We start from the raw sequence: 27,774 nt of genomic DNA on the forward strand, positions 1-27,774 counted from the left end.
ACACTTAACTAGCTGTTTGACCCTGGGCAAATCACTTCACCCTATTTGCCTTAGTCCACTAGAGAAGGAGATGACAAAGCATTCTAGGATCTTTGCCAAGAAAACCCAAAGGACAGTATTGATATGCTATTGTCCATAGGGTCATGAAGAGTCAAACACGACTAACAATAACGAACATCTGCTTCTTCTATTTCTCTCTTGCCATAGTCCTTACCATTTGAATTATCACTGGAAGCAGCTGGGTGGCACACCTGGTTTGGAATCAGGAAGATATATCTTCATGAGTTGAAATCTGGCCTCAGATACTAGCTGTGTGACCCTGGACAAGTCACTTAACCCTGTTTGCTTCAGTTTCCTCATCTGTAAAATAAGCTGGAGAAAGAAATGGCAAACCACTCTAGTATCTTTGCCAAAAAAAAACCCAAATGGGGTCATGAAGAGTCAGACACACCTGAACAACTTGGAAGAATCTCTTCTTCCTCTCCATTCTCACTGCCACCACCCACTGCCATAATGCCTAGCATAGAATATAGTGAAAAGGTAATAAATGCTCATTGAAGTTAATTTAATTAAGTCTCCTCTTTGCTGACTGATGTAAATTTAAGTGGCATAGAAGGAAAATAATTTAAAATCAATTGTTGTAGTCTTTAATAAATGAAACCACAGTGCCTTATACCTATGCAGCACATAGTAATTTTCAAAGAAATAAATATTCTATATAATTATTCACTATAATTATAATAAGATTATATATGTATATATATCAATAGATATAGATTAAATGTAGATATAAATTTACATACACTAACAGCAATTAAGCAGGAAAGAGCCTCCTCTTCCCATCTTTGTAGATGGGGAAAAAGAGGCCCCAAAAAGTAAAGTGACTTTCACAAAAAATCACAGAACTAGTGAACATAACAGACTCCTGTAATTTTAGGGCCACATGGGCCCTTAGAGGTGACCAAATTTAAAACCATCATTTTACAGAGTTGGAAATGGGCCCAGGGAAATGGAATAATTGTACCATCACACAACACATTAGTGGCTGAGCAGGAAACTAAAGCCCAGATCTCCCTATTTTGCTCAATGTTCTTCCCATCCCTTTATAAGAATCTCTGTAGCATTCCCCTTGGCTCCCTATTGCTTGCTACAGGGGTTGCATTGTACTACATAAGATCTAGTACTTGGTAAAAAAGCAGAGAGGTCATTCAAGTGCCTCCCACATCCCTTCTGGATTCCTTTCTCCCACCTCCTGGCATCCCTGTCATCCAAGTATCAGAGTCATAGCAACCTCATGCTGCTCAGAGCTCCCCAATGCAGCATCCCAAGGTTCTCTCTCCAGACAAATAGTGTTCCATGTTCCAAAACTACCTGCCCCAAATTACCCAGTCCTCTGCCAACTTCCAAATCAAAACTCCCATTCCCACACTATGCTGACTTCAACTCACTGATGGAGGAAAACTATTTGATTAAGCTAATTTATAAAATACAAAGAGTCAAATACAGAATAAGTTAACCCTCCTAGGGATACCTATCCATGTTTTGAAAGACAAATCTTACTAAACCAAAAAATAAATCTTAATTGGCAGAATTTTATTAAGTATGATAAGATGAAAATATTTAGGAGCAGGAGGGTATGCCTGATTCAAAATATATAGGCTATACTACCTACTCCACCTAGGGGTGATTCCTCAAGAATTAGTTAAGCAGCAACACAGAAGCAGGCTTTGAATGTTATGACCAGGGCCAGACCTAGAGGGAAAAAAATCAATCAGCGAACAGTTATGGCTATTGGAATTTTTTTCCTTCTGACTCCTTCACCCACTCACCCCAGCCACCTGTCCTGCAGTCATACTTATTTTCCTTTAAACTGGTTGCCAATTGATCTCTACTAAGATGTTTCCTGATAAAAGGCAATATAATTTAATAATGGAAAGAACGTTGACCCTGGAATGAAAAAAACCTGAATTTATATCCCAATCTCTAATACCTACTAGCTGTGGAATCTGATCCTGAGCAAATGAGTCAACATCTCTGTATTTAAAAAAAGAGAATATCTAAGGCCACTTTGAACTTTTCTGCAGTTCTATAAAGGTTACTTAAGGTATACATCTGAGCATTAAAAAGGGATTCTTGAGGATGGAAAAGCCTTTACTGATGCAAAAGGATGAATCTTCGACCTGACAAAGATCAGAGATGACACTCTGGACACAGGGCTGCCCCACTTGGTCTACTCATAAGACTGATCCTGGGCAGGTGTACGAGTAAGGCAATAATAACAACGTAGATGAGAAATGTCAAAATGACTATGTGGTTCTATATCACAAAGTATACAAGACTCTCCACATAGAAGGTAGAAGAAGTGTAACACTTATTCAGACACCAGAGAACCATATCCCACAAACCATTTATCCAGTCTACACAGCAGTAAAACATTCCACACACAACATAACAACCTGTTCAGTTCTAACAATCACGAAGGCGGCCATTAGCAGCCATAACATCTTTCTTTCTCTCAGCATTTCCTGTGATATCATAACTTCCTTTTCCTGTCAGGAAGCTCCTCCCACTACATGTAACTCGGGCTTCCTGTGAGGTAAGCAGGTCACATGGCCTATTAAATACGTATCTTCAAATCTAAATTGCTACTACAGCAGGGTGGCCAAAGTTGTAAAAAGATGTTCCGGAAGACTGAGGCTGTGTGGGAAAGGAAGGGGTAACATGTAGTCCACATTGCTGTGCCTATCCTCGCCTTAACATGTGCTCCACTGGCAAGGAACGTTTAGCAAGGAACTTCTTTGTCACACTGCAATGACTTGGCTGAAGAATAAACCATAGGGATTACTTTCCCCGCTTCAGACCCGCCATCACTGTCTTTCACCCCATCTCTTCACCTCCAACAAACACTCACCCAGCAGTAAATTAACAAGACTTGGCATGACACTTCTGAAAGCTTTCTGGCAGGAACTATGACAAAGCTTCAATTTCAAATTTCAACTGAATATTCACAGGGCATTCTTGAGCCTCAACACCCTGGTACCCAAACAATTCACCAAAGCAGGACTCCAGACTCTTTGGTCTATTATGAAACACTTTTTCCATCATTTCTTAAAACAGTAGAATGAAGGTGAGAGGCCAGATGTTGTAGTGACCACAGTATGGGAAAGGATAGATAATGGCCTATAATTATTATTGTTGCTGTCATTCATTGCTAAGCTATATTAAATGAAAGGCTTTCAAAATATAGAGACCTAGCAGAGGAGATAAAAACCAGGTGGGAAAGGGAGGAGATACAACTCATCCCTGTTGTCCTGTCTGCTACTGGAGTTGTACCAAGGATGCTTCCAGGGCGCCCTCAGAGAATTAGTTTGGATTCTAATATTTTTATTCAAGTACAAAAAAAGGTCTTTTTTTCCATCTGTACAATAGTCCACAGAACATGAAATATAAAAGGATGATAACGGGATAGTGATTTATCTCAGGACCATTCCTAACTGAACCTCAGTGAAAAAAGGTGCAAACAAAATAAAAATACTAACAGCTCATATTTATATGGCACATTAAGGTTTGAAAAGTATGCACATTGGTTCTCATTTTATTTAGAACATATAAAACTCATATGTGTACAGATATGTGTATATATGATACATACATATTCATATACACGTGATTACATAAATACATATGCCGCATAGACTGAGGACCAAATCTATCCCTTCTTCAAATCTCCCCATTATCCTTCCAATCCCCCAAATTTAAAACCTTGGTATCATCCTTGGCTCTCTCTTGATCATCAATATCTAAAAAGTTACCAAATCTTGCCAATTCTATGTCCTTGTCATATATCGCATCTATCTTCTTCCCACTCACACGGTTTTAATCCTAGTTCAGGTTCTTAAATGAAAAACTCTTCCAGTTGTTCTCCCTGCATCTCTCTGCTCTTCAATCCATCTACCACATATCTGCCAAATTCAGATTCCTAAAACCCAGATCTGACCATGTTACCCCATCCTACTAAAAAAAAAAGTCCTCAATGGCTCCCTATTGCTATGAGAATAAAATACAAAACCCTTGGTCTGGCATTAAAAGCCCCCTACGTCTGGCTCCCACCTCCCTCTCCAGTCTTATTCTATAACACTCCCCTTCACACACTGTCCCTTCCCATCAAACTGGTTACCCAGCTGTTCCTTGTACAAACCATTCCAGCTTCTGCCTCCATATCTTTGCACAAGTTGTCCCTCATGTAGAAGCCCCTAGCTTCCTTCAAAGCATAGCTCAGACATTAACTCCTACATGATGCCTTTCCCAAATTCCGTCTCCCTCTCCTTCCCCACCCAGTTATTAGCATTCTCATTCTCTTAAAATTGCTTATCAATATTTTGTACTCACTTGTTGTTGCCATTAAGTCATTTTCAGTTGTGTCATGACCCCATTTGGGGTTTTCTTGGCAAAGATACCGGGGTGGTTCGCCATTTCCTTCTCCAGCTCATTTTACAGATGAGGAAAATGAGGCAAATAGGGTTAAGGGACTTGTCTACATATTTAGTAAGTGTCTGAGGTCAGATTTAAACTCAGGAAGGTGAGTCTTCCTGACTCCAGGCCCTACCTACTTATTTGGGTACATATTGGCTACATGAGTAGAATATAAGCTTCTTGAGGGCTGGGACTGTTTCCTGTTTGTTACCAGCAGCTAGTATGTGCCCTTCATACAGTAAGCACTTAATAAATGTTTTTTTTAACTGAATAGCACACAATTGGAGGTGATGATGGTAAGATGGAGAAACAGAATCTGTGGGGTTTTGTCCTGGTAACTAGAAAACAGGACCTGACTTGCTCACTTAAAGCTGGGCTGGGCATAACTAAGTAATGAACTACTAACACTATACTTATTCAGCCAGTCATCATTCACTTACACTAAATAAATCACCTCCATAACACTATATATGTGTGTGTTTCCTTATAATGTCAAGAGAAAGAGAAAACTGCCCAAGGTGAAAGTTGTGAGAAGGGAAAGGTCACAGCACATTTATCTAGAAAAGAAAACGTTTCAAACAGAATTACCAAGGATTCTGCTAATGAAATGTTTCAGGTCTGATCTACATGATGGTGGATATTCACATGAAAAAGGCAAATCTCTCTTTCAGGTACCTGGGCATGGAAAGTAAATTAACCTTCATTGGTCTTCCCATAATAGTGCCCCTCCATCTCTGACCCGAAATGCTAACAAAGGCTGTGTAACTCTTCACACTGTGGGCTACCTTAACTTAAGCAATAACATAGATAAGATCATAGGGTCTGAACAGATCGACCTCACTTTGAAGGAGCTAGTCTGAAAAAAAAAAAGAACGTCTTTTGTGACCCAAGTGTCAAGCTGGATTATTCTTTTTCTGTGAAATGGAAAAAAACACTACTATAGTATCTTACAAAAGATCTCATTACCTTTGCCTTGCATCCAGATGGTATCCATGATACTTAATGAACATTTTTTTAATTGAATGGGTGGGGAGTTATGGATACTTACATAATGATTAAACAGGATTGAAGGTTAAACTTGGCTTCCTGATAGGCTGAAAGGGAGACTGGAATTACAGAAGCGAACTCTGACCATAATGTACAGCTCAGCCAATCACAGCAAGGACAAGGACAAGGAGGGAGGAGGAATGTTCTACCCTGGGAACATGATTCCAGGATTACGTAGGTTAAAGGCTCTAACACCAACTACTTTGTGTTAGGCAGTTTTCTTTGACTGACACTTGCCTTTAACCTCCTTTATATAATTTCTAAATTTACATTTTCTTTCCTTTGTAAATAAACCTCTAGGAAGAAAAGGAAAAAAGGACACCAACCTTTTTTAATTTTTTTTTCTGCCAACCTCAGTGGTAGGTTAACCAAAAAGGAAGAAGGGAAATAGGAGGAGGCAGGGTTAGTGCTAGAACCAGCGTACTCAAATATAGTAGCAGTGGCAGAAGAGAGAAAGGTAATCAACTAAATCAGTGACAAAGGTCGAAGGCTCTGTACCTCAATCTAGACTTTCAAAAATAAGTGAAGTCTAAATTACATTATATTGAGATCCCTAGTTACAATTTCCCTGTATTATGAGCCAAGAGGAAAGCTGAGATCCTCAGAATCCTGGCATATGTCACTCCCAAGCTTAGCCAGAACTACGGTACAATTACTGTAACTTCCTCTGAAACATTATCCAAGTCATACCCCCTTTATGGGCTAAAAAGCCTGGCACATGCCTCCAAAGTGCTGTGCTCATGAATGGGACAAAGCAAGATCCACCATTTGAAAGGGGCCATAAGTAAGCCTAGACTCCCGGCCTGTCATTAAGCACAGCATTTTTCTTTTTATTTGAATGCATCTTAGGTGTGGAAGGCTCCTTTACTTCACAAACCAATTGATTGAGCAGCTGATAAAAATTATGGGCTGGTGATAAATCTGAATGGACAGATGACTTTTCAAAAAAATTAATTCCGAAAACAATCTAGTTAGTGATTTATGAATACACCCAAGTTAACGTCAGCATTTCTATGATAAGGAATAACATTTAAGTGATAAGAAGAATCAACAGAATTCTTTCACACTCCAAGGGCTTAATGGCATCTCATGTTATCCAGACTTCACTTACTGTCTTCAAAACAGTCATTTTTGTTGGCTTTTTTTTAGTATCTTGTTCCAGTCACCTTTCCCTCTGTATTGTCTTTTTACCTTCTGGTAACAAGTATGTGTCATTTACCCTCCTCCCCTCCAAAAAAGAGCTTTTCCTTTATCCTGCTATGTCCTTAAGATATTACTGTCTCAATCTCCTCTCCTATCCTACTAAATTTCTAGAAAATGTAGTCTATAATTGCTGCCTCCACTTCCTTACCACCCACTCATCCCTCAGTCCTCTTCATTTTGGTTTCTACCCTCTACCAGTACCACTATAGAAACTATTCTGTCTGAAGTTACCAGAAACCTCTTTCTTGCCACATCCCACAGCCTTTTCTCAATCACTCTCCTTCTTGATAGTTCTCTAGCATTTGGCATTCTTGAATCCTCCATAATCCCTCCTGCCTTGGCTCTACGACACTGATCTCACTTGGTCCTCTCTATCTCTTTCCTCCTACTCTCTAAATATGGATGTCCCCTAAGTTTCTATCCTCAGTCATCATCTCTCCTCTTGTTATACTCTGCCCACTGACAATCTCATCTACTCCCATGGCTTCAATTAATCTCCTCCATGCAAATGACTCCAAAATGTATATATCCAGTCTCAGTTTCTCCTAAGTTTCAGTCTTTCATTTTCTACTGCCATCTGAACATCCAAACTCATGCAAGAACAGGGGCTCAAACTCAACATGTCTAAAATTGAACTCATCTTCCTCACCAAACTTATACTTCCTCCCAACTTCTTTATATCACTTGATTGTACAACCAGTGACCCAATCACCCAGGCTTGAAACCCTGGAGTTATACTTAACTCTTCCCTTTACTTCACCCCACCCTCACCCGTACCACAATTAATTGCCAAGTTCCATAAGCTCTACTTTGACAGAATCTCTTGCATCTATCCCTTCCATTTACTTCACCACCACCCCAATTCAAGCCCTCATCAGATTTCACATGGAACATCATAATAGCCTCCTCACTAGTGTCCTTGCCTTCATTATCTTCCCACTCAATTCAACAAACATTTGTGTTTAGTGGATAGAACATTGAATGTGGAGTAAGGAAGACCTGAGTTCAAATCCTGCTTTGGATAATTATTTGCTATATGACTCTGAACTAGTCATGTAACTTCTTTCAACCTCAGTTTCCTCATCAGTAAAATATAGTCATATCTATAGTGTTTTCCTCTGAGGGTTGTTGTAAGTATCAAATAAAGTGCATGTGCAGCACTTTACAAAACCTTAGAACTGACAACATAAATATCTAGTATTATGATGATTAGCCACCTACTACATATGAGGCACTGTGCTAGGTACAAAGGAAAGAGACTCAAAAAATGACAGCTACTATCAAGGAGCTTTCAATCAATTGGGGTGATAAAACACATACAAAAGTAAAATACCAGGAAAATTGAGGAGAGATGGAGCATTAACATTTGGGGAGATCAGGGAACTCTGCACAGAGGAGATGGCACTCTGAGAGAGAAGAGGAGAAGTACATTATTGGTATGAAGGAAGAGCTTTGTGAATATATGGAGGCAAAAGGTGGAATGAAGTAGGAAGGTAGCTGGAAGGTAAAAACGGTAGAAGATAAAAAATGGAAATATGAAATAAGCTCCAATTCATCACCCATATACATACCATGCACTGATCTAATCATATTAATGCCCTGATCAAAGACCTTCCCCATTGCCTATGAGCAGGCACTTAAGACCCTCTACATTCTAGCTCCAACCAATTTCTCCAGTCTTATTTCATTCTCCTCTTTAAAACAAAATCTGAAAGGGAAAGTCTGATGGAGAATATTTAGTTGAGGATCAATTCAGGGAGAAGTAGAAGCAATACTGTGATGGAAATATAGGGCAACCAAACGGAAGGCTAAAAAATATGGATGAAGGATTCTGGATCCAGATCACAAAACTGAAGGCATGATATTAATGATAATTTCAATTAGCTATACATATTCCAGAACAAACTTTGTGATCAAAGTAAATTTGTGACTTGATTTGAGGATAATTTTGTTCTTCAAAAGGTAAAGTAAGCAATGAGGGGAATCATTATTTTGAGCCTGCTTTTAATAGGAACCTTCACATAAAGTGTCCAAAATGCATTAAATCTACCAATGAATAGAGCAGGAAGTTGTCTGATATATACTCAAATTTCAGGAGAATCCCAAAGAATCCCAAAAAAAGGATAAGTAGGACCCCATGATCTAAAATTCCAGAGGAAGTCAACTCACCAGGGAAAAGATGTGCTCAGGAGGAATGGAATCTTGACAACACAAACACAAATGATTCCAATTGGGAGTAGGGGTAAAGGGGTGAGGTGGGAGAAGAAGCTAGCTAAAAAAATAGATTTGGCCATACAAAGAACTCATCTACTAACTTAGCTTTTTAAAAGACATGTATAGGAAATGAAAAGAAAGACTGGTAACTGAGAATAAATATAAATAGAATGCCAAAATTTAGAACAAACTTAGACCTTAGCAATCCTGGGGGCAAAAAAAAAAAAGCTCAAAGGAGGAAAAGGTCAACTGCTCATGGTGAGTGGGACCATGATAATGATTAGCACAGAGAAAAATAGTTTCAATTTCTTTTTTCTATCTTCTCTAACAAGGACACAACTATCCAAATGGAGAAATATAGAATAAAATGGTTCATAGCAAATTGAAAATCAATATATGAAGAGATGATAAGAAAGAACCTAATTTTCCTTGATGATGTAAGGGAATTTAGCGAGTCTGGATAAACACATCTCAAAGTACTGAAAAAAAGTGAGCATAGTGCTCTGTGTAACATAAGAACTTAATAAATGATTTTTAATAAAACTAGCGAATGAATGAAATTAAGGGTGTGATGGTTGAGCTGCTATTGAAAACCCTGAAAAACTTATGGGAAATAAGAGAAGTCCCACAGGACTAAAAATGGGCAGACATTGTCCTGATTTTAAAAAAGAAAGGAAGGGAAAAAGGTGGGTTCTTTCATCTCTAAGTCAGTGCACTAGACTTCAATTCCTGACAAAACTCTGTAACACATTACTAAAGGTATTATCTGTGCGTACTGATCACTAAAAGCCAACAGAAGATGACAAGGAAGAAGTCATGCCAAACTAAATTCATTTCTTCTTTTGACAGGATAACGACTACAAGAAAAGAGTTATGCAGTAGACACAGTACAGCAGCATACCTGGATTTCAATAAGGCATTTGACAACGTCTCACAATATCTTTACTGACAAAATGAAGAGAAGTGAGTGGCATTATTAAAAAGCTCTTTAATCTTCAGATTAACAGATTTGTACAACTTGAATGACTAGATCCAAAAGATAGTCACTACTGGATCAATATTGGGCTGAAAAGTAGTATCTAATGGGATATTCCAGAGAGTTGTCTTTGACCCTATCTTGTTAGATAGATACATAGATACATAGATAGATCTTAAATAAAAATATAAATGGCATGTATATCAAATTTGTGAATGGTATGAACCTAGGTTCCCAAAAGATCTCAAGAGGCTAGAAAAAAGAAGCAAAAAGATTAAATAGGGATTAAAGGGGTTCGAAATATTCCCAAGAACAGAATGAGAGACATGGAAAATTGAGTGAGAAAATAGTTGATGTTTTAAAGAAAGGAAGAAAGGAAGGAAGGAAGGAAGGAAGGAAGGAAGGAAGGAAGGAAGGAAGGAAGGAAGGAAGGAAGGAAGGAAGGAAGGAAGGAAGGGAGGGAGGGAGGAAGGAAGAGAGGGAAAAAGAAAGAAACAAAGAAACAAAGCAAGCCAAACAGGAACATGTGACCTTAAGTTGAATTAATAAAAACAGAGTGTCTAGAATGTAGAAGGTGATAAACCTGTTTTTTTCTGCCCTAGCCAGAGCTCATCTAGGGTATTGTATCCAGTTCTGGGAGTCGCATTTTAGGAAGAACATTCACAAGCTGGAACATGAGGGAAGACAAACCAAAACGGTGAGGTACCTTAAAACCGTCATTCAAAAATCAATTAAGGAAACTAGGATTTTATCTTTAAGAAGACTTAGGAGAAACATAAATGTTTCCAAATATTTAAAAGACTGTCGTACGTAACACTTGTTTTACTTGACCCCAGAGGACATAAACAGGAGGGGTAGGCAGAAGTCAAAAACAGACTTTGGCTCTATATAAAGAGAAAACTTCTTAGTAATTAAAGCTATATTGAAGTAGCATGGATAGCTTGAGGAAGAGTAGAGAGTTCCCCATCTTCAGGTAGATGCCAAGAGATCACTGGTCAGCTAGGTGGCATAGTGAGGGGCCTGAAGTTAGGAAGGGACGTTTCGGAGCCTTTGTGTTTTAATGGCAAGAGAAGGGGTTTTAGAATCAAAGAATTTGGGTTTCAATCAGCTCAACTACATATTGCCTATAAACTTGAACAGGACACAACTTCTTACGAATTCAGAATCATCTTTAAAATGAAGGAATGGACTAGATCAGAGGGGTCAAATATGTGGCTTCCCCACAAATTTAAAAAGTAATTGGGAAATACTTAACAAAATAAATTAAAATACAATATAACATAAATAATATTGATATGTGATTTTCTAAGTCAATATGTGGCCTTCGGGGATCTTTATATACGGTTTAGTGGACCCTGTTTCTGTCTGACTTTGACACCACCAGACTGAATGATCTCAAAGGCCCTTTACAGTTTTAAAGTGTGACATTTATGTCCTGCGAGGTAGAGTCCTTGAGGTCCTAGTCCTGATAATTATTAAGTAAATATTTTTTGGCAAGGCACAGAAAAGGTCAAACAGCCCCAATTCGCATGACTCTTCCTCATATCTATTTCCTATTACATTTATTCTTATTGCTTTTCTCAAACACTATCCAAATTCACCACAACTTTTTTTTAATTTAATAACCAAATAAGACAAACACAAATACAATAATTCAGGTTTGAACAGTTGCAATTATAGTGGAAATATGACTTCCTGACTTTTTCATAAGCTACAGCTGGTCAGTTTCTAACTTGACATACAGGATTCTACCTGCATTCAGTGCATTCTATTATCCACTAGACCTGGTATTATTCACCAGTGACCATACATAACCATAATTTATTTCTGGAACTGATAAATAAAGTCCCACCCTTTATCTTGATAAAAAAATGCCTCTACTTCCTTCGTTCTGCAGTTTCATTGTACTTCCTCTGTTAAGCTGTAGTAATCATGCTGATAATCAGAACAGAAAAAGAAATATGGTGTATCTGTAAGTCACTCTAAGAGCCCTAGTGGAAAGGTTATAGAAAATTAAGCCAACAGAAATTTGCATAGGGAACCTAGCTATAAAACTGGGGAGTTGAGAGAGGGGGTAGAAACTAGAAGAGGAAGAGTCACAAATCAGCAGAAATTACATTATAATGTAGGATTCTCTCTTTGTAACAGCCCCATTCCAACATACATGTACGCACACAGAAATATATGTATATACATATATTCCTTCTACCTTCGTCCCCTCACATAATTGAATAAAATATCTCTGAAGGTTGACTCATGTAACTTCTGATTAGCTCTCCACTGAAAACTACTGGACTAGGTATTGGGAGTAGGATAATCTTTTCCTATTAACATGTGTATAGTAGTACCTAGCATAGCGTCACACACATAGGTACTTAATGAACACTAGTTCGATATTGACCAATGAAGTAAAAAAATGTGAAGGTGGATAAGATCTATCAGTAATCAATCCTAGTTAGTGCTTGAAGGAAGAGAGAAAAATATGTGAAAACTTTTAGGCATCATTTCAAAGACAGAAACAAGAAAGTAAAGACAGTCATACTCTTTTTGGGCCAGTCTAGGAAAAAAAGGTCAGGATGGCTTCAGAATGTGCTTAAATTTTGCATGATTATATATGCATAATCTATATTGAACTTCTTGCCTTCTCAATCAGGAGCAAGGGGGAGGGAAAGAGGGAGAATTTGGAACTCAAAATTTTAAAAACAGATTTTAAAATTGTTTTTACATGTTACTTGAGAAAAATAAAACACTTAAATTTTTTTAAAAGAATGTGCTTGAAAGAAATGATATGGCACTTTGCATCCATTTTAGAAATAGGTTTTTGTTCAGTCATATTCGACTCTTTGTGACCCCATTTGGGGCTTTCATGGCAGAGACACTGGAGTGGCTTGCCCTTTCCTTCTCCAGTTCATTTTACACATAAGGAAACTGAGGAAACAGAAGTAAGTGACCTGCCCAGGGTCCCATAGCTAGTAAGTGTCTGAGGCCAGATTTGAACCCAGGAAGATGAGTCTTCCTAACTTCAGGCCCCTCACTGTGCCACCTGGCTGACCAGAAAGAAGTTCCTTAGAGCTAATCTAAATCCTCCGTGCTGCCATTTCTTCTAGTTCTGACCTCATTGAAGATGAAATGAGAAAGGCCAGCATAGCAGGGACTAAAGTAAATTTTTTTGTGCTTTTAGGGTTCTGTGTAAGTACAGAGAGAGCGGGGCTGAATATGAAAGAAAAGCCCTCCCCCTCAGCCAACAGGCCACCCAGCACCACCATCCTAATTTGGTTATATGTAAGGTTTGGTGAGAATAGAGAATTTATTATTTCCAAAATGCCACAGAAGCCCAGAAAAAAAAAACTGAAATAGAACTTCTAGTAAACAAACAAAAAAAAAAGAGCCAAATATCCAAGATTGTTGGAGAAATAGCAATGGAAACATGGAAGTCTGAGTTCAGTGACATTTACAGGTTAAATTGCTGCATAAAATGTCACAAACTAACTTGGAATTTAGCAATTTCCTGCTATCTCCATTCAGTGAATCACTTGCCCCACCCCATTATGTTCTGCACCTCTAAGATTGTGCTATATTTCAGACTAGAACTGCAGAGAAAATAGTGATCTAGGGACTAGGCCTCTGATTTCTCTGGCATAGGAAATTCCTGAATGAGGAGGCTCCTACTCATCAAAAGTCTTTGCAAATATTAGTCTTAAGGGAATTTTCTGGTGCACAGAGTAAATATCCAGCGTCACACAGCATGGCAAAACCTGAACCCAGGTGTTCCCAACTCCAAGGCCATTTCTCTAGCCACTGCCTTATGGTGCCTCTAAGAGCTGCAGAATGATAAATGAAATTAAACTTAAAGAATACACACTTTTTTTCCTCATTAAGATTATTAAAAGTTTAGGAAAAATCAAAAAGAGGTTTTTCATTAGTACTTCTTTTTCACAAATTAAGAAATATCATCATGGTCAAATTGTGTGTGTGTGTGTGTGTGTGTGTGTGTGTAAGAGTGTTATGTTTTATCTGAAACAAAGCTGAGAATAGGAAATTATTTATAAGTATAATATTGGAGAAGTATAATATTGGAGACATCCCCAGCAAATGCAACATAAAATCTTATTTCAAAAATATATTCTTTGACCATTTTAAGATATTATGAACTTCAAAAAATCACTATAAATCAACATCAGTATTACTAATGTGGAAAAATTGATTAAACACTGATAACTTTTCAGAGTTGAAATATTAGTTCAAAGAAGGTGGTAAATGATTCACCAACTGCACCCTTAGGTGTAATTGAAAAATACTTTATAAGTAGATGAATAAATCTTCTCCCTTTGCACGCAATGACATTTGTTCATTTCAATGGGAATAGTTCTTCTACAGAATAAATTTTTTAATCAGTCAATTCTATATTATTTTCTTAGGTGAGATCATTACAAAATATTGAATTATATTAATACAACTATAAGCCATTTTCTTGTTTATTTATTGTGGGATTTTATTTTTTAAGGTAGAAAGACCCTAGGAAATGTTTAACCTGATACCATGACCCAGTCACTACTGGTGGGGGAATTGCCCTTAATTATCAAATCAATAAGTGTAAATTAATTACTTAATGCATAAAATATAAATTAATTACTGAAATTACAAAGGGATTCAGGAAAGCAACCCCCTTGGGGAAAAAAGAGCCCTGAGGATGTAAATAAAAGACATTCAATCACTGAGAAGTGAGAGGGACTGGTGTCCTAAGCCTTGCTTACTCAGTGAATCGAGAACATAGTATCTTGGCTTTATTAGTAGACTAGGAGCAAGAGGCATGGGAGAACTAAAGGGTGCACTGGCTTGAATAGGGATGGAACTTAGCTTCCTTTTTTCCCTTTCTTTCCAAAAACAATATATGGGGAATTCAGGTTCAAAACAATGATGGTACCAAGGTTAAAGGCCAGTGCTCTCCAAAATGGTATCTTGCCCCTAGGAGACCTGAGACCAATTGGAGGGTGGGAAGATGGGTGGCATCCAAGCTACATAATAACCAATCTTGGAGTTTGTCTCCAAAACAACCATATCAATTCTTCTCCAACATTCCTCTACTTTCCTTCCTCCCTAAGCTGTTAAAGTTCCCAACTTCCCCTCTTCTACAATGGCAGTCAAACCCTGAGGGCATTTATGGAGAGGGGAAAGACCTAAACACTAAAGAGAATAAAGCAGCAACTGCCTAGGGGCCATAGGGAAAATTCCCATTCCCTTCTGGCATAGTAACCCTTTGACCCCCAAATTACCTCAAGGCATTATAGCAGGCACCCTTTGGAGGGCTCCGGCTCCAGGGCAGTGAGCAATTGATAGGAGTCCTACCACACCCCCAGAGAGAATGAATCACACAGGATGATTGGGCACCAGTAGGTTAAGACCTCTCTTACAGATCTCATTACATTAGCTTTGCCCATAAAAAACCACCCCTCCTTTCCTGAACTTCCTGATTTCGGTCAAAGTCACCACCATCCTTCTATTCCCCCAGGTTATCATGCTCAGTGTAAATTCAGTGCCATGTTTTTGACTCCTCACTCTCCCTAACCCCACAGATCCAATCCACTGCCATATCTTTTTGTTCTGCCTCCATAATATCTCTCGAATAGGTCCCCTCTTCACTCTTCATAGCCACCACCGTATTTCAGGCCCTCATGACCTCTCACATGGACTATGGCCTCATAACTGGTCTTCCTGATTCAAACCTCTTCCAGCCTCCACACAGCTGCCAAAGCAATTTTCTCATAGCCAAGATCTGACCATGTCACTCCCTACTTAGTAAACTCCAGTGCTTCTCTACTTATTCTAAGATCAAATATCATTTCATTGTCATCTCATCCTTTTAAATTTCTATTTATGTATAAGATTTACAAGGCATATAACTATTAAGACATTAGAGCATGAACATAATTTTTAAATAACTACATATATTGAAAACAGGATTCATGTTAAAAAAAGAGTTTGGAGGTCATTCTTCTAAGAAACCCATGGCTCTAGAACAGAATAGAGGTAAATGCCAGGTTGGAGTAATAAGGAAAAAAGCCAATCCCAGACAAAACAACTGGCTAGTAAATCTGCTTCAGGCAAACTACTGGGGACAGGGAGTACAGGTCAAGGATGATATTCATTCATAGAACTTCTAAGGAACAGGAGCAATGGGAAAATAAATGAAATCACTGTCAAAGCAGAACAAGAACACCTGAAACAAACTGGAGGAATATTTAGGCCAGAAAAAGAAAGGTTTTTCTTATCCAGGGAACCAGGAACAAAGGTAAGAATTTAGAAGGCTTTAGAGCCATAAGCAGGAAATTAAAGGAAATTCCCATGAAATCTTTGCAGAAAGGTCTATCACCCCAGCAGCTAGGTGGCAAGATGGATAGAGGCCTGGATGAAGTCAGGAAGACCTGAGTTCAAATCTGACCTCAGACATTTACTAGTTTTGTGACCCTGGACAAGTCACTTACCCTGTTTGCCTCAGTTTCCTCATCTGTAAAAGAAGCTGGAGAAGGAAGTGGCAAACCACTTCAGTATCTTTGCCAAGAAAACCTCAAATGAGGTCACAAAGAGTCAAATACAATTGAACAACAACTAACACCCAAAGGAAGAAATGTTTGTAAGATTACTCCCCACTGGGCAAAAGACCTCATGGTTTCAGGAGACAGATATCTGGAACCCAGAAGTGAAAATGGGAATGTTGTATTTTCTTTTTAAATGGTGGGAATACTTATCATCATTGAGTCTGCAACAGTAATGCATGCAAACATATTAATGAATCAAGAAATTCTAGCACACAGCTTCATTCCATCTGGCAAGAAACTTTATCTTGAAATTAACCTTTACTCACAATCAACATCAATACATTGATAGGAATGATTGGCACTTACAATCCACTGGCATATCTGTCAGGAACTGAGTCACCTCCACAGCCTAATGAAATGTCAGAATAGTCCCTTAGTTTGCCTAGGTGTAAGTGTGCCCTTTTTTGTGAATGTTGCTCAGATCTGTGATTTCAACAGCATTTGGAAACTCCTAGCATGGGAACTCTCCACCAGTTTAGGACTTTATTCAATGCTTCTCCTATACGATAAGTATTTAATAAATGAACATTGAGTAAATACCTAATTATTGTATATATGACAGGCTAATATTCAACCCATATAGCTGCCCCCACTCAAGAGTCTCACCCATCGATTCTCTGAGCACCCGCCAGGCCCTATAGACATGGTAAAGGCATTAGATCCTAATGTCAATGTGTGGATAATTAATAAATACTTCTAGGCAATAGGATCATAACTACAAAAATTCAGATTTAGAAATACTATGCCTTGAGAATCAAATGAGATAACATGGTGCCCTTATTACTTTTGCTGTGCTGCAGGTATCCAGTTCTTACATCCTATAGGTAAACATCCTACTAGTCATCATTTTGGTCACATACGACCCTTCGTGACCCCACCTGGGATTTTCTTCGTAAAGATACTGGAATGGTTTGTCATTTTCTTCTCCGGTGGATCCATTTTGTCAGGCAATCAGAGGTTAAGTGACTTGCCCAGGGTCATACAGCTAGGAAATGTCTGAGTCTGGATTTGAATCTAGGTCTTCCTGACTCCAGACCCAGTCCTCTATGTACTGAACCACCCACTGCCTTTATCCTACTAACAACTATAACTAATCCATACAACTTGAGAATTGGTTCCATGTCGCAAGCCTGGGAAGGCTGGCAAATAATTAAAAGATAAAGCATATCTTAGCGCCAAGCCAACTCAAAATGGAGAATGAAACCAATTAGCTAGATACTTTAAGAGAAACATTTTTACCTGAGTAACCTAGAAAAGTGAAATGTTGGGGCTGAGTTACCCTGATAATTGCCTCCAACCTTCACTTTAGCTGGGGAGAACTAGACTCAATATGTCAGAAATGCAGACTACCCTTAAGAGCTATACGTGTAAGATCCCTAGATCATTATGCATCTACACTCTTTGTACTCTATTTTCTTTCATTAAAAAGGATAATATTATACTTAAAATTTACCAGGAAGATTTCAGATTCATATTACTGGAAATTAAAGCTCACAACTTCTTCAGTACAGATAAAGCATACACAACAGCATTCTATTTCAAGAAATTTCATGAATCAGAAAATGAATAAATCAGGAAATTATCATTTAAATTAAGAAATGATTCTTTACTCTAAAAGAGTAATGTGTCCAATGACACATTTAAGTGTTTAAAAGTGGCGCTAAGAGATTAAAGAAACTTATAGATAAGGTATGTGGACTCACTGATAATTGAAAACTAATCAGAAATTATGATAAAACATCTCTGAAATTAAGAGACACTTAAAAACTCAGCAAATTATTAGCTTCCTTCATGCAGGTCACTATGCCAGGCACATCAAATGCAAAATTATTTATTATGAGAGTACTTTACAAATTATATAAGTTCTTGCTGTCAAGGGACTTAAAGTCTAGTAGGGACATATATGCAAATAAAATTAAAGAATGGGAGGGATTTCATTTACAAAAATATGATTTATGAAGAACTTTCCAGGAATGTAACTATTGTGTGCCTAGAAATAGGCCTTAAAAGCTTCCTAAGCCTATGAGAACACAGGTACACTAGTACACTTTCAGCAGAGCTTTGAATTGGTCCAGCCATTCTGGAAAGCAATTTTGAATCATACGCAGAAAGTTACCAAATTATGCACACTCTTTGATAGAACTATACTATTACAAGGCCTATATGCCAAAGAAATCAAAGGAAGAGGAAAAGGATCTATGTGTACAAAAATATTTACAGTAGTTCTTTTTGTGGTGGCCAAAGCTTGGAAATTAGAAGGCTGTCTTCCTTTTGGATAATGGCTAAATAAATTGTAATATGTGAATGTAATGGAATATTAAGAAATGAAGACTATTAATATAAGAAATGATGAAATCAACAACTTCAGAAGACGTTTGTGAACCTATGCAAAGTAAAGTGAGCGGATCGAGGAGAACAATTTATACAGTGAAAAAAGCAGTATTGAAACAACTTTGAAAGACTTTAGAACTCTGATCAACACCGGTGATAAACCATGAATCCAAAAGAATGAAAAAGAAATACATCACTCACTGCCTTCTAGAGATATAATAAACTTAGGCTGCTGAAAGAGACACACATTTTTGGAAATAGCTAATGTGGGAATTTGTTTTGCTGGACTACAAAGCTATGTGTTGAGGGCTGGGGAGGGCCTAATTTGGTGGGAGGAGCAGGAGGTCCAGATTGGTTTTTTTAATATTTGTTAAATGAAAAATAAAAATAATAACCTATTTTAATGCAAGAACAAAAGCTTCCTACGCTATTTTGCCTACTAGACCCAATTTGGTCTGAGTTAAAAATTCATTCCTTAAGGCTTCATATCCACTCAAGGCAGTTAGGTGGCACAGTGGATTGAGTACCAGGCCTGGAGTCAAGAGGCTCTAAGTTTAAATCCAGCCTCAGAAATTTACTAGCTGTGTGAAGATGGGCAAGTCACTTAACCCTGTTTGTCTCAGTTTATAAATGAGCTGGAGTAGGAAATGGCAAATCATTTTAGTATCTTTGCCAAGAACACCCCAAATGGGGTCATGAAGAGTCAGACATACCTAACAAGATGGAACAGCAACATCCACTCGGGGTCTTTATACTGAGAGTGACTGAAGGGATTATTTTCTCAGGGTGATCATTCTGTAGGCTGGGCTACAGATAGCTCAGGTTTAAGTTTGAAGTAACTTTACATAGTATCATGTACATAATAGGCAGGCATTTCTGAAATATTGTGGAACTGAATTGAATTAGTCTTTGTTAATCCATTGGAAAGTAGAATTAATACCATCTTGATATGAGTAAATCTGTGAAAATTATTCCCCTCCTCCCCCACCCAATAAAAACATCATGGTATTCTGCTTTGATAACATTGCTTTCCTTGGGAAAGAAAAGACAGAAAAATGAGACTCCACCCAGATCACATTCAGATAGTTATCGGAGGCATGAGGAAAAGGCGAAAGAAAGTATAAGGAAAGCTTTGAGTTACCCCTAAAGTTGTTGAAGGTAAAATGAAAAAAAAAAGGGGAAGTTCCAAATTCCCAATTCTACACTCTAGCCAAGATCTCATTTTCTGTAGAAAGTCACCCCAGATCTTCCAAATAAACTAAAACATGTCTTTCACTATCCTGTAACGAAATTTCTCAGATGGGGGGGATGGGAGGTGTCAGCCCTTTTCTAGGCTGAGAGGTGGTGGAAGAGGTGCACTCTAGTTACAGAGCAAAGTTTCAGTGTTTCCAACAGAGGTTTGGTAGTTGATACAGAGTAAGTTAACTGTCTCCCTCAAAATATCTCTCTCCAACTCTTTTTCTTCCAGTTCCTCTTTCAACTCTCTTCTGACAGTGCCCTCCCCATTTTACCTCCCAAGCTTTCCCACAGTCTGAAATGATTTTCGTAGAGACTGGTTTATATAAGTACTAAAGGTTGGAGATGGGATGGTTGCCCTAGGAAAAGAATCCGAAACCACTACAGACAAATAATACGAATATGTATCTCTTTTTTATGTAAAAGAGAAAGTCTCCACAACAGGTGAAAGAATGAATTTTTTGTAAAAAAAAAAAACAAAAAAAAAAAACCACAACTTTTTGTGGAGGGAGAAAGGAGCTCACTCTTCATAAGGCAATAGCTTTGTTTTGTCTCAGGCCAGAGGGATTTGACATTGTATTTGTATCTCTGTCTGTACAAGCGGAGGTCCACCCTACGGGCTACTCCCTGATAGTAATTCATGAATTAAAAAAATGCACACATCTGTTCTGGCTCCCAATTTCCTGTCTCTCTGTTTCGAAACTTTTGATGAAGCACTAGTCAGGTGGGGTTAGAGTTAGATCCTCACACTGGAGACAGAAGCAGGGTTGGCTCATTAAACAATGTCTGAATAAGGCAAACTTAGACTTCCGCGTTGCTAAAGAAATGCGAGTAGAAAGGGCAACAGGTGTAGTCATGTTCGAAAAGTGATAGAGTAAGCGATCAACAAGTGAAAAGGGAAAGAAGGAAAGAGATGCCCGGCCAAAATGAAGAAGCGCCAAGGAACAATACACAAACCCAGTGGGCCCAAACCAACTCACCAGGAATACCAGTACCTTTTTGTTTTTTAACCATTTACATTTTATGATTCCTCGACCGTAACTAACTGCCTCACCCTATCAGGGAGTGACCTTTTCCTCTTAGCTCTAGAGGTACTCAGGAGCCACAGACTCCTAAAGATAAGGTGCATCGGAATCAAAAAGAGGCAATCCCAAGACGTCTTAGAGTCTCAGCATATCAATCTTTATACACGGACGGGTTTACACCTGTCATTATAAAGTTTGACAAATGCCTTTTTTTACTTCCTAAATAGCACACTTTCACAGGAAAGTTCCCCTCTGTCTAAAAGTGAACACATGCAGCTGCATTGACAACTAAATCAGACGTCTCTGACTGCACAGGTGATGAGGACCCTAAAATTTTTAATTCTGAATTTAAAATAGTCTGGAGTCTGTCTTGTTGACATTTTGTTACCAGGGAAGAGATGGAAGGCGGGGGCGGGACAAGAATAGAAGGTAGGGGCAGAAGGGGAAGGGGAGGCAAAGGATTCTTTAGGGTCTAAAAAGCTTAAGTTCACGCTTTAACCTACCCCTTAAACTACACCCATTTCCTTTCAAAAGTAAATATTCCATTTGCAGAGTAACTTCTCACTGTTGCAAAACAGGCCCATGTGTCTAGCCTGTTAGCAAAATCCGGGACGGGTTTAAGAGATTTAACTTTTCCCCCTTCCTACAGAACACGTCTGTCTTTCTCCCCACCACTCGTGCCTCAGAGTTCTATAGTGGATACATGATGGGTGAAAAGGGGTCGAGCACCGGTTCCCTACAGTTAGTTACCTGGTCCAGCGGGATGCCCAGGAGGTCGCTGATCGGATGCAACAAGGTGGAGCCCGTGGTGCGATAGGCAAGGCTGGACGGCGGCGGTTCTGTTGCCATCCTGCATCTTCGGGGGGGGCTGTCGCGTCTGCCCTCACCCCGAGCTACCCTTCCCGGTGTCTTCGCCCGGCCTGGGTGGGGACTTGACCCCAGGGACAGGCGAGCCTAGGGGACGCAGCGAGGAGACCAACCGCAAGCTGGGCTCCGGGCGGCAGCCGAGCAGAGCCGGAGGGAGCTGGAGGGGGTGCAGCGCTGGCGCTGGCACTGTGGTCACGGCAGAAGTTGGCCTGGTGGGGAGCCGGCTCAGCTTCCCGCTCCCCTCCTCTTCGCTCTTATTGGCGGCAGTGACCCAGGACAGCCCCGGGAGGGTGGGCGTTGGGGGAGCGGAGGGCGGGAATCTGCTAACAGAAGAGCATTCCCTCGCTCGGTCCCGCCCTCCTCTGGCTAGGAGAGAGGTCGAAAAAGAGAGTGAGAGAAGCCTCCGCCCCCGCGGCCTCACCCTCCTTCCGAGCTGGGAGTGAAGACTGGGAGGGGAGCCGGCGCACCCCGGTCCTGATCTCCCCACTAAGGCATCTAGCCCAGACCTCCTACTGGGCCTCTAGTCCCTGAGAGGACTCCATTCTCGAGGACTCCATGCCTCGGTTTCTTCTAAGATCACCAAACTTAGATCTGGAAGGGGCTGTAACAGATAACCTTGTTCGATCCCCTCTTTTTGTAGTTCTGAGGAAATTCCGACCCAGACAAGTGACTTGCCTAAGTTTATACAGGTAACAAATTTAAATAAAGAGCAGGTATCTGAACACAGATCCTCTGACTCTAAATTGAACGGTTCTTTTCATTACACCATTCTTGCACGAGGGGACATACCCCTGCAATTTAACTCACTTTCTGTTCCTTGCTCCTGCGAGATTCCCCAAAAGTCAAATCCGCTGACAGCTATTGCTCAGGTGTCTGATAATCTTAGGGTTGATTCCTGAGTGCCTGAAGCAAGGGAGTAAAAGTGCTCTAATTCTCATATTTGTATCCTGCTTCTAAGGAATTCACCACTCCCCCACTCCCTACGAAAGAGAGACAGAGGAGGAGGAAGAAGAAGGGACGACAGAGACATCAGGAGGAAGAGAGAGAGAGAGAGAGAGAGAAACGCTTTTAGTACATAAAGCCATCCTTAGACAGTATGTTCATTTTAAAATCTGGTTTTCCCCTAGCTTCCCGGCATTTCTTTACCTTCTCCTCCTCAAGTAATTAACTGAGAACCCATTCTTTCTCCTTGCTTCCACACCTTCACATAGAGGAAACCACCCTTTTCTATTTGCTCCTTTGTCTTTGGAACTCCCAAGTCCTTAGAATAGCAGTGATTTACTCTGGTAGCGCTACCTTTGATAGTGTTAAACTGTGAAATGTAGCTAGTCACAGAAAGAGCTTTCCTGCTCCTGTCGAGTCTTTCATAGCTAGAAGAGATTGATGGTTCAGTGGATAGCCCCCAGGATTTGAGGACAGGAAAACTAAGTTCAAATCCTGCCTCAAACATGCATTAGCTATGTGTGACCCTGGGATAGTGACTCAACCTCTCCTCAATCTTACAGACAAGGAGGTTGGATTTATTGACCTCTAGGTTCCCAGGTATTGGACATAATCAAAAGTTCTAGAGATAGTCACCCAGTAATTTCTGTATGCTGATGACAGCTCCTGAAGCATACTAATAACAATTCTAAAATATTATTATCCTATGCTAAAAAATACAGTTCCTACAATATCCTTGAGATTTCAACAAATAAACCATACTGGAATCGGAACATTGTCACAGACAAAACTGGTGCCCATAATCACCTGGACATAACGTCAATCCAGAAAATTTTAAATAATAGTTTGAATAGCTGTCTCCACATTGAATATTCAAAATCTTCAAACTTTGTAGAATTAAAAAGTTCTAAAATATGAAGACCTATTACAAGAAATCAAAATCACGGAGGAAGATGAAGTACACATCATCCCTTTTTTCTTGACTGCTACTGGAGTTGTCCGAAAGATGCTTTTAGTGAGTCTAGAGAAGAGGAGCTTACATCAAAATACTTTTATTTATTTAACCTCCACAATAATAAATAGAACATTAAACATTTAAAAAAGGATAGTGATTCATCCTAAGACTATTTTTCTCAGCCATGCAAAAAATGGGAATGAAAGAAAGTAATGAGAAGAAACTCAACCAATAATATGTAGACAAATCATTGTCAAGCTATTTGCTTACAAAAACAGAGAGGCTTATGATATCAATACAGACTTAGGCCATTGCTACCAGAAACCAGAGAAAACTCAATTTCAAGGACCTAGGATTTATAAATCAATGCACGCACTTTAAGGAAATTGTGAAAATTGGGCAACATATCACTTCAGGTAGATAAATTTAGTACCTTCTGAATATTAAGAAAGGCATGATCAAGTGAACAAAATTGTACAAAAGAAGGTCACTATTCTTTATAAATTAAAAGATTATAAATTCTTATACTACAAACTTCAAAATATCTTTGAAAATTCGACAAATAAATTATACCCTAATCAAAGTAGAGTCACAGATAAAACTACCATGCTTAATCACCAGGACATAATATGAATTCTGAAAAATTTAAGACAGTGTTCTTGCAATTCGAAATGCTCACAAAACCCAAACTATGTGGAATCAAAAATTTCCAAAACATGGGGCCCTAGAGAAAAAAATGAAACTTTGTGGGATCAAGAAAATGTGCATGTCAACCCTGTTGTATTATCTGCTACTAAGAATGCTTGGTTCGGTAAGTGCACCAAAAAAAAAAAAAATGAGCCTGCCTCTCAATGTTTTCATTCAATTATGAATCACTTATTTTATTGACCTTCATTTGCCAAATACTAAGCATAAAAGAATAATGACGGGACAGTGGTTTATTCCAGGTCTATTTTGATCTGAATTCCATCGAAAATAAAAGAACAAAAGTAGAATCAAGTGGACAAATAGAGCAATGGACAAATGTGATGTTTACAAGTAAATATCCCTAGGCCTTTTCAGGCAAGACACATTAGTATAATATAAAAGTATATATAATATACAAAAAGAAAGTTATAGCTGTATATTTCAAGGGACCCACTGACATCCTGAACTCAAAGCACAATGAGAAGATTCTGCTTAGAGCAATTAACACCTTTAAAACGCCAGTCTTGACGCACACCTTTGGAATATTAAAATGGATGACAATGGATTTAGAAAGTACTCAAACAAAAACTGGCACAATATTTACAAAATATAGAGCCCATCACACTAAAGAAGCTATAGTAAAGTTAATACTTCCTTCAAAAAAAAAAGAAGAGAAAGATAGATGTTCCCAGACTAAATGATAAAATGTTAAAAATTCTTCCTGCACAAACCAACAGTACTTCACAGAACAATATAAAAAGCTGATAATAGATATATGAAACTGGATCCAATATAACTGATCTTGTTTTACTAAGGGATGGAGCATACAAAATAGTTAAGATGCAAGAACAGAATAAAAGGGAGAGCCTTGTATAATATCCACATAAACAGCCAATAATAAATCAACAGAGTGTCAGATAAATGGCTGAGCCAATCAGATGTACACTGAAATAGGGGGTTCATTATGGTGTGAGATCAGGTCACTGTCACCAGAAACTACAAAAAGGTTATTCTTAGGAAGTACAATAATATAGACCCAGTGCAAATTTTGCCCATCTGGCCTCCCACTCTGGGCTCTCTCTAATTCCAAAGAAGGAAGGAAGGAAGGAAGGAGGGAGGGAGAGAGGAGGAAAGGAAGGAAGGAAACAATTATTAAGCATTTAGTACATGCTTGACACTGTGTTAAGTCCTGGGGACACAAATAAATGCAAGCTAAAAAGAAAAATAGCCCCTGCTTTCAAGGAACTTACATTCTAATGGAAGAAGATAACACACAAAAGGAAGTTGAAATATAGATGGTTTGGGTTCTGAAGAGAATCAGTTGTATGCCATTGGAGAGTAATCTTGAAATGCTGAAACTGCAAAGACACAACGTAGAAACTTTCAGATGATATTTTCAATTTAATTTAATTTATGAATGTGTGTACATATATGGTCTGCAGTCCATGTTATAGATCCGTTTTTAGCCTTCCTTTCCTTTGTGTTCTTTATAATTTGTTATTAGTCAGACCTGCCAATGGCAACAGATTGATAACTTAGAAGTGGATACTCAAATGAGGCACAGAATCGACAGTCATGTACAGAAGTTGCAAAGAGTCAAATTTAGACTTGATGCTAAGCCCCACTCCAAGATCATTGGAGCTATCCCTAAATGGAATAGACTGACATTGGAGTGAATAGATTCCCTCTCACCAGAAGTCTTCAAGCAAAAGCCGGATGACTACTTGTCGGTGTGACCTAGTGTTATGATTTTTCTTTTGGGGTATGAGTTTACCTAGCTTGTTCCTGATGCCTCTTCCTACTCTTAAAATTGTGCAGTCCTATGGTTAAGCAACTTGTCCAAGGCAACAGAAAGTCTGAACTCTTAGCAGAGTTAGTGGTCTTTATACTGAGATTATCTTTCTTTTTGAAAAACTAAGTAGTAAATACTACACATTGTTTTCAAAGCTACCCTGCTTTTCTTGCTTCCTATAGTATTTAGTAGTTTTCTTCTATAGTCTTTAGTAGTCAGAAGAACAGTAAAACAAAACAAAACAAAAAGAATTGTTAATTGTTGTTGTGAAGAAAAACTGCTTGTCATGGACATGACAATACAAATACCAGAGTATCAAAAATTGGGGGGGGGAGAAAGTAATTTTTATTGATGAAACTTATTTTTTATTCAAGATTATACCAAAAACAGTTTATCAGAAGTTCTGATGATCCTGTAATATCTACACATGTTCATCGGACTGTAAAATATCCGTTCCCAGAAAAATTTTGGAGATTTTTTAAAATTTCCAGTAATTTTGGAAGTCTTGTCCCTGTTGAGGAAGGATGAAATTTGACATACATTCTGTATAAAGGAGAATTATTCCATAATTACAGAAATTCCCAAAAGGAGTTGAAATGCTTCAACCTTGCACCATGAACCAAGGCATGAAAGCTTAAGAAATTTATCCAAGAAATGGAGACATATGCTTTAATGACCTTAAAATTCACCTCATTTATGCTGCTGATTGTTTGATTGACTGATAATAACAACATTTATACAGTTCTTTAATTTTTGCAGTGTTTTATGTCATCTCATTTGATCTCATTTGATTTGACTGATTTGAACTCCGTTGAAAACCTACAGGCTAGACAGTTCATCAAAGGTATGCTTAATATCCAATGTGATCAAAATGTGGTTTAATGGTGAAGAACTGAATAATATATACCAAAAATATTGTGAGATAAATGTCAAGTCATATAAAAAGCAATTGTAACAATAAGAGAACATATGGAATATTTTTAAAAATGTTAGTGTTAAATTTTCTAAGGTTTATTATATATCAACATATTATTTGATGTCCCAAGTAATTCATATATCATTGTAACTTCTATTTGCACTAATAGTGCTCTGATACTATTAGTGTTACAGAATTAGTGTTTGTATTATGACTAATAATTCTATTTAATCTAATAGTTCTACTACTAATAATAACTTTGGTATTATTAAGTCTATAGAATTAATACTTCTGTTGGTAGAAACTAGTACTATTTCACTTAAGAAATAAATGCAAAATATTTATTAAGTGCTTACTATATGCCAAGCTCTGGCTTACTTTCCAATAGAGGGAGATAACACATACATGATATCCCAAAAGTCTTAGTGCAGGTGATTTTGCACAGCCCTCCCTCACTTGAATCTAATTCACTTGCGTCATGGTGTCACCTCCCTGATGTCATGGTCCTCTTCTA

At 38.5% G+C, this 27,774-nt stretch overlaps 1 protein-coding gene across 1 annotated transcript in view; it reads right to left on the minus strand.

Moving 5' to 3' along the window:
* The window catches only part of MBOAT1 (membrane bound O-acyltransferase domain containing 1), a 131,992-nt gene extending 110,042 nt beyond the window's left edge, over positions 1–21,950 (minus strand). The window contains exon 1 of the mRNA XM_036740830.1: positions 21,852–21,950. Within this exon, the coding sequence (XP_036596725.1) occupies positions 21,852–21,950 (99 nt within the window). The remainder of the gene's footprint in view (positions 1–21,851) is intronic.
* Between the last annotated feature and the right edge of the window lie 5,824 nt (positions 21,951–27,774).

This window comes from Trichosurus vulpecula, chromosome 1 (assembly GCF_011100635.1).
Source record: "Trichosurus vulpecula isolate mTriVul1 chromosome 1, mTriVul1.pri, whole genome shotgun sequence".
NCBI lineage: Eukaryota > Metazoa > Chordata > Mammalia > Diprotodontia > Phalangeridae > Trichosurus > Trichosurus vulpecula.